Here is a 7,286-nt window from a genome sequence, read left to right as displayed (position 1 = left end):
AGGAGGTATCCCCCCCCCCAAAAAAACGAAGAAAACCTAAAAGCAATCGACTCACATCCCCACCACCGGGCCCTCCGCCACCTTCGCCGCCAGCGCGCTCTTCGCGTCGAGCCCTTCCCATTTCTTGGTGCGTTTTTTGTCTTTGGACTTCTTTGATGTTGGGATGGCCTGGAGGGGGGTGTCAGTCAGTCCTCTGTGGAGCGGCTGTCGGTCAGTCCTTGTGCTTTCCCTTCCCCCTTTTTTTCCCCCCCCTTTATTTCTTTGCCCCCCCCTTTATTCCTTTGGCCCCCCCCCCCCCCCTCGCACACTCGCATATTCGCACCCCCCCCCCTCCACCCACTCCCCCTCGCACATTCGCTCCCCTTCCCTCTCTCCTGTACCACATACAAACCGAAACACACTCATCGCACTCACCTCCACCACCCTCTCCCCACCCGCCCCCACCCACACCCGCCCGTCCGCGAGGCCGGCGGCGAGGACACCCGTGGCGGACATCGCGGAGGCGAGGATGAAGGGCGGGGAGAGGGAGATTCCGTTGGAGGTGGAGGTGGGGGAGGGAGAGATTCCGCCGGACGTGTCTTCGGAAGGTGGCGCTGGAGAAGGGAGGGTGTCAGCCTGGCGTTCGACGGTCGTTCTCATAGGGCCCTTTGCGCCCTCCTCCTGCCCAACCTTCACGCCCTTCCCGCACTCTTCGCACGTTATCCCCACCCCTCCTTCCCCTTCTGTGCCCTCCTTCACGCCCTCCCACCCCCTCTCCTTTGACCCAGAAAGAAACGCTGACTCACCCCCCACCTCCCCCCTCCCCAACACCCCGCCCGCCTCCCAATCGTGCAGCACCATCTGACAGTCGTACCCCCCGCTCACGAGCTCGCGCGGCCGGTGCGGGACGGGGTGGAGGGTGGAGGCGAGCTGTTGATTGATTTGTTGAGTTTTTGTGGGTGAGGGGGAGTTTGAGTTGGTGGGGGTGAGGTTTTGTGCAGGGTAGGCGGGGAGAGGAGGGGAGAAGGGGGAGTGAAGGGGGTGAGGGGGAGTGAAGAGGAGTGAGTTTGGGTAGGGAAGGGGTGAAGGGGAGTGAAAGAGGGTGAGGGCGAAGGCATGAGGGCGAACGGGAGGGATGAAAGCAAGGATATGGGAGGGGGAGAGGCATGAAAGCGTCGGGGTTATGGAAAGGAGAAACGCACATTCGAATGCCTTCCTCTTAATCTTCTGATTTTTCCGGGGTCAATGTCGAGCACGCCGACCTTGTCTACTTCCAGCACGCCCACCGCGCCCGCGTCGGTGCAGAACGCGAGGTGCGTGCCGCGGGGGAGGAGGGCGAGCTGGGTGGTTGTTAGCGATATGGAATGATGAGTGGTATTCGATGATGAGCAGTTTTTCGATGGAAGCAGCATTCGGATGATTAGCAGTATGCGGCGATGATTTCGGACGTGCAGCTACGCGAAAAGGGAGCATATCCGCCTCAATGCAAGAAGAAGGCACTGTCGACGTGAAGAACCATCCCCACTCACCCCATTGACCGCATCCCCCTCGTCCTCCTCGCACACATCGACCGCCGCCGCCGCGTCCTTCGCCGTCTGCAGCATGGGTGCGCTGGGCGAGAGGTCGAAGTGGAGGACCTGCAGACGCGCGTGCGGACTTGGTGAGCTTTCTCATGTGTCCACAGGGAAAAACCGTCCACAGGGAAGAACCGTCCACAGGGAAGAACCGTCCACAGGGAAGAACTGTCCACAGTGAAGAACCCAACTCACTTTCCTCCCACACGCGACCCAGGCTCGCAAACTTGATTCCTTGTCCGCACCCTTCCCCTTGTCCGTGTCCGCACCCTTCCCCTTGTCCTTGTCCGTACCCTTCCCCTTGTCCTTGCCCGTATCCTTCCCCTTCTTATCTGGCACGACGATGGCTATGCTCGCCACCTCGTCCCCGAGCCCGCGCACTGCGCGCAGGACCTTTCCGTGCGTTAGGTCGTAGACGCGGAGGGTGCCGTCGGCTGGGAGGGGACGGCCCGTCAGTGTAAGTTGTCATGTCAACAAATAGGAGGGAGGGAAAGAAATGGGACGGAGGGAAAGAGATGGAAAGAGGGAGAGGGGGTGGGCGAGGGTACGTGAAGGAAGGGGGGAAGGAAGTGATTGTGAAAGAGGGAATGGAGAAGTACAGGATGATTGAACAAGAGCACCCACCCGAGCCAGCAATCAGCGTGTCCGCACAGATATCATGCGGCACGAGAGCGAGAGCGGTGATCTGGGCGGGGGTGTGGAGGGTTAGGGCGGGTGGTGGGGCGTCGGTAGTGAGGGAGGTAGTGTCGATTGTGGTGGGAGCGGCCTTGTTTGGGGTAGGTGCAGCGTCGCTCGTGGTAGGTGCAGCGTCGTTCACGGTTTGCGTAGCGTCGGTTGTGGTAGGAGTGGTCTCGGTCGCGGAGGGTGCAGCACTGATAGTTGCGGGTATGGCTTCGTTTGTGGAGGTAGCGGCGGCGGTCGTGGTAGGGTTAGCGTCGCCTATACTCCCGGGAGGAATAGCGTCGCCCATACTCGGAGCAGCGTCAATCGCGAAGGCTGTCGCATCGTCCGCGGTCGCAGCAGGAGAATTCATCGGGGAATCGCTCTCTTCATCGACGGTATACCGTCGTAGGGTAGACTGTGGTAGCATGTAGATTGTCCGTGTGCCGATAGCCGCTGTCGTGTGTAGTGACACTGACAAGCGCGTCAATCAAGGCGCGTCGATCACCGAGGGCGCGCTGATCGGGACGCGGTCCGGATAGCCGCCCCCTTCCCGATCGACAATTTGATCGGAGGCGCTTGTAGCAGACGCGCCGACGCCATCCTTCAGCGACCCTTGTCTCACAACACGCCCACGCAGTCCTCTGCGCTACGGTCAAGCCATCTACAACTATGGCGAAAACGACGACCACGACGCTGCAGCCAGCATCCGTCTCCTCCGAGCCCCCTCGCCCTCGAAAACGCGCCCGCCGCGACGCCTCCCCATCCGCCCCTTCCCCTACCTCTACCTCCACCCACTCCCCCACCCCCCGCCTCTTTTCTCCCTTCCGCGCCCTTGGCATCATCACCAACCACGTCCCCTTCGCCCTCCAGGCCCGCTCCCACAAGGGCGCCGTCGACGGCCCCCGCGTGCACCTCCTCACCTCCGTCGGCCGCTCCTACGCCCTGTGGGAGGCCAACAAGATGACGCTGCTGTTCGTCGGCACGCCCGCGCCCCAGCCGATCGCCGCCCTCGCGATGGACGGGGACGCGGTCTGGGCGGCCGCGGGCGCACACCTCATAAAGTACCTCCGCGGCAAGGAGGTGCTGAGGGCGGGGAATCCGCACGCCCGGCCCCTCGCCACCGCGACCATATTCGGCAATCAGATTCTTGCCCTCGAGGAGGGAGGCGGGCGCCTGCTGCTGTTCAGCACGGCGGACGGCGAGCTGGTGCGCGACATCGCGTTCGCGGCCGGCTTCACCGCGACCCGGCTCCTCCACCCCGCGACCTACCTCAACAAGGTGCTCGTCGCGTCTGCGGAGGGCGGCATGGAATTGTGGAACATCAGGGACGGCGCGCGGATATATGCGTTTGATGCGCGGGGGCTGAGCCCGGGATCGGGGGCGAGTGCGGTGACGGCGCTGGTGCAGGCGCCCGCGGTGGATGTCGTCGGCATCGGCTTTGCGGACGGGGGCATCGCGGTGCACGATGTGCGCGCGGATGAGCGGCTGCTGTCCTTCGACATGGGGCTGGGCTCCAATATGGGATTGAGCTCCAGCGTGGACGGCAGCACCTCTTCTAGCTCTTCCCCCATCCGCGCCCTCGCCTTCCGCACCGACGGCGCGCCCATCCTCGCGTCCGCCGACGCCTCGGGTGCACTGGCGATCTGGGACCTCAATGCCCCGGCCAAACTCCTCCACCTCGTCCACGGCGCGCACGACGCGGGGGTCACTGCACTCGAGTGGGTGCCCGGGCAGCCGCTGCTGATTAGCGCGGGGGAGGATAATTCGGTGAAGGTGAGTGGTTGGGCTGTGTTTATTCTTTTTCATCATCGCTGGCTTCCCTCTTCATCCCTCCTGGATTCGCCTTTTCCACCTCTATTGGCTTCGCCTGTCAACTACTATCGAACACCCCAACTAACCACCCCCCACCCAGCAATGGCTCTTCGACTTACCCACCGCCGCCCCGCGGCTCCTCAAATCGCGCACGGGCCACCGCGCGCCGCCCACGCTCGTCCGCTTCTACGGCGCGGACGGGAAGCAGGTGCTCACCGCGGGCCCGGATCGGGCGCTCCGGCTGACGAGCTTGGTGAGGGAGAGCCGGGGGTGCGAGATGTCGCAGGGGCGGGGGACGATGGGGGTGAGTGGGCGTGCTTTGGTATGGTGGCCGATGCGCTGATCTGGCTCTCATTTTTTGTGAATCCATCTCATCGTGCTTACGACCGCACTCGCCTGCTACCACGACCTTACTCGCCTGCTACCACGACCGCACTCGTCTGTCACCACGACCGCACTCGTCTGTCATCACGACCTTACTCGCCTGCTACCACGAACGCACTCGTCTGACAACACGACCGCATCGTCTGCCACCTCTACCAGCCCAACCCACCTCCCTCGCAGCCCAACCCGCCCACCCCCAAACCCAAGCTCGCCCCGATCACCGCCCTCGCCTCCAGCACCGCGCACGCGAAGGACTGGGACGACGTCGTCACGGCGCACGCGGGCGACCGCTTCGCGCGCACGTGGAGCACGCAGAACAAGCGGCTGGGCAAGTACGCGCTGGAGGGGGAGGGGGTGGTTAAGGTGAGTTTCTTGGGGTCTGTGGTAGTAGTAGTGATCGGGGAGGCGCTCTTGTTGCGGATTTGGGTTTGGCGTGATGTTGCGGTTTGGGATCCTATGCGAGCTTTTGGGATCCTGTGCGAGTTTGGGATCCTGTGCGAGTTTGGGGCACAGCGCGACTTTGAGCTCGAGAGAGGGCGAGGAATACGTGCACAGAGTGCTAACACTCTCACAGGCCACCGCCCTCACCGCTTGCGGCACCTTCGCACTGGCCGGCGGCGCGGGCGGCGTCGTCCGTATGTGGAACGCGCAGTCCGGCGTGCTGAGGAGGGTGTTCAAGGTGGGAGACCTCGGCACGAAGGGAGAGACTAGTACAGCAGCAAGCGCTACACGCTATCGCAAACAATCCGACCGCACGATCACCGGCATCGCGACGGACGCCCTGAACACGGTGCTGGTAGCGAGCACGCTGGATGGGACGATCAATGTAGGTTCCTTGCTTGCTTTTTTTCGTTGTTGGCAAGTGTGCTCACCAACTACGCTGCGCTCTAGTTCTTCGACTTCCACACCGTGGACCTCCTGCACACGCTCACCATCGCGCCGCTGTCTGCGTCTGCTACCTCTGGCGCCTCTCACCCCTCCGCGTCAACGTCGAACCCCCACACCTCCTCCACATCGAACCCCTACTCCTCCACACCTCACCCCTACACCTCTCCGCCCACCCCACCCGCCATCACCGCCCTCCACCTGCACCGCGACAGCGGGCTGCTCGCCGTACCCTGCGACGACCTCGCCGTGCGCGTCGTGGACCTCGAGACGCGCGCGGTCGTGCGTGTGCTGAGGGGCTTTGGGGGGAGGATCATGGATGTGGTGAGTAGCGGGGTCTTTTTTTCTTCAGCCGACGTGATTTATTCTGTTGTCGGAGAGTTGCGGGGTCTTTGGTCGGCGTGATAATTTCTCGGTCGGCATGGTTCTGCCTTCAACGTGGTCCTGTCTTCGACGTGGTTCTGTCTTCGACGCGGATCTGTCTTCGACATCAATATTCCTCTTCCTGTGACCAAATGTCCCTAACCCCTCTCTCCAGACCTTCTCCCCCGACGCCCGCTGGCTTGTCGCGGCCTCCCTCGACGCGGCGATACGCACTTTCGACGTACCCTCGGGCCGCCTGATCGACGTCTTCCGATGTGTGAATGAGGCCGCTGAGGTTCCCGGTGTCGGCCAGCAGAAGCGTAAAACGAACGGCGTTGCGAAGCTCCAAAGCGGCACCCCAAGCACGCCGACGAGCGTCGCCTTCTCCCCCGCGGGCGACTTTCTGGCGACGACGCATGTGGATAGTGTGGGCGTGTTTTTGTGGTGAGCGATCGAACACATCACCTAGGGGTGTGGGATGGGTAAACGGGATGCTGACGTCCTGGCACAGGGTCAACCGCGCGCAGTTCACCGACGTCTCCTTGCACGGCGTCGCCGACAGCGCCGGCGCGGCAGTCGTCCTGCCTGGCATGCAAGGCGATGCGGAAGAGGAGGGTGCGCACCCTTCATTACCCCAACTACGACAACCATGACTTACTTCCCCTTTTTATCCAGCCCTCGACGCTTTATCTGCTTTGACTGTTCAGGACCCCATCGCCGAGCTGCCACCCACGGCGACGCCTCCACAACTCTCGGGCGATCTTGTCACGCTGACACTCCTTCCGCGCGCGCGGTGGATGACGCTGTTGAACCTGGATGTGATCCAGGTGCGTTCTGTTCTGTCTTTCACGTCAAGTGGAAATTCGGCGTAGCTCACGCATTCCCCAGCTGCGCAACAAGCCCAAAGAGCCGCCCAAGGCGCCCGAAAAGGCTCCCTTCTTCCTGCCTACTGTGCCGGGCGTGAACCCCACGTTCGATTTGACCGCTGCGGCGGCCAACACCAGCACCGGCGAAGACAGCGAAGCCGCGAAGAAATCGCGCCGCCTCGACTCGCTGGAGAACGGCTTCGTGCGAGCCTTGACAGAAGAGGGGCCGGATGGGAGCTGTGAGTCGCTTCACAAGCCCATCCCAGCCCCCTACCCGTATACTGATAACCTCATACTGATAACATCCGCCCCTCCAGACGACGCCCTCTTCACCCTCATCAAGACCCTCTCCCCACCCGCCCTCGACGCCGAGCTGCGCTCCATGACCGCGCCCGCCCACCAGGCCCGCCTCCTCCGCGCGCTCACCCAGAGGCTGCGCGCGCGCCGCGACTTCGAGGCCGTGCAGGCGGTGATGGGTGTCGTGTTGAAGATCTGGGGCGAGAGTCTGGTGGGCTCGGCGACGCCGGCGTCGTGGAACGTGCGCACGCCGTTGGATGGGGGTGGGGGGATGAACGGGAAAGGCAGCGGGCCAATGAACGTGGACGACGACGCGGACGAGCTGAGGGACGCGCTGGCAGAGCTGAGGGAGGTGCAGGCGAAGGAGAGCGAGCGGGTGCTGGGATTAGTGGCGGCGTCGTTGGGGACGTTGGGCTTCATTAGGGAGACGTTATGAAGCTGTAAAACCTGAACTCTGTTGTGT

At 63.0% G+C, this 7,286-nt stretch overlaps 3 protein-coding genes across 3 annotated transcripts in view; 2 read left to right on the top strand and 1 right to left on the bottom strand.

The window, feature by feature from the left end:
• The window catches only part of SCHCODRAFT_01187345 (uncharacterized protein), a gene marked incomplete at both ends in the record, with an annotated part of 1,944 nt that extends 1,002 nt beyond the window's left edge, over nucleotides 1–942 (top strand). The window contains one exon of the mRNA XM_050341196.1: nucleotides 835–942. Coding sequence (XP_050202783.1) covers nucleotides 835–942 — 108 coding nt within the window. The remainder of the gene's footprint in view (nucleotides 1–834) is intronic.
• SCHCODRAFT_01119300 (uncharacterized protein) lies at nucleotides 879–2,659 on the bottom strand (the record flags this gene model as incomplete). Its single annotated transcript, XM_050341052.1, has 5 exons — nucleotides 2,178–2,659; nucleotides 1,749–1,987; nucleotides 1,509–1,616; nucleotides 1,182–1,319; nucleotides 879–909 (listed from the first exon to the last, which is right to left on the bottom strand). Coding segments are annotated over exons 1-5 (981 nt in total), but the record flags the coding sequence as incomplete, so codon positions are not given.
• Nucleotides 2,660–2,885: 226 nt separating this feature from the next.
• Nucleotides 2,886–7,259, top strand: SCHCODRAFT_02483436 (Utp21-domain-containing protein; the record flags this gene model as incomplete). The annotated part of the gene is made up of 13 exons (XM_003035241.1): nucleotides 2,886–3,989; nucleotides 4,129–4,332; nucleotides 4,593–4,775; nucleotides 4,987–5,238; nucleotides 5,304–5,395; nucleotides 5,513–5,621; nucleotides 5,836–5,937; nucleotides 6,004–6,104; nucleotides 6,172–6,275; nucleotides 6,336–6,487; nucleotides 6,549–6,765; nucleotides 6,844–7,054; nucleotides 7,151–7,259. 13 exons carry the CDS (start codon nucleotides 2,886–2,888, stop codon nucleotides 7,257–7,259), a joined length of 2,940 nt encoding a protein of 979 aa, XP_003035287.1.
• Nucleotides 7,260–7,286: the final 27 nt, after the last annotated feature.

The sequence above is a fragment of the Schizophyllum commune genome, assembly GCF_000143185.2.
Source record: "Schizophyllum commune H4-8 unplaced genomic scaffold SCHCOscaffold_1, whole genome shotgun sequence".
Classification (NCBI taxonomy): Eukaryota; Fungi; Basidiomycota; class Agaricomycetes; order Agaricales; family Schizophyllaceae; genus Schizophyllum; species Schizophyllum commune.
This window is presented reverse-complemented; position numbering and strand designations above follow the sequence as displayed.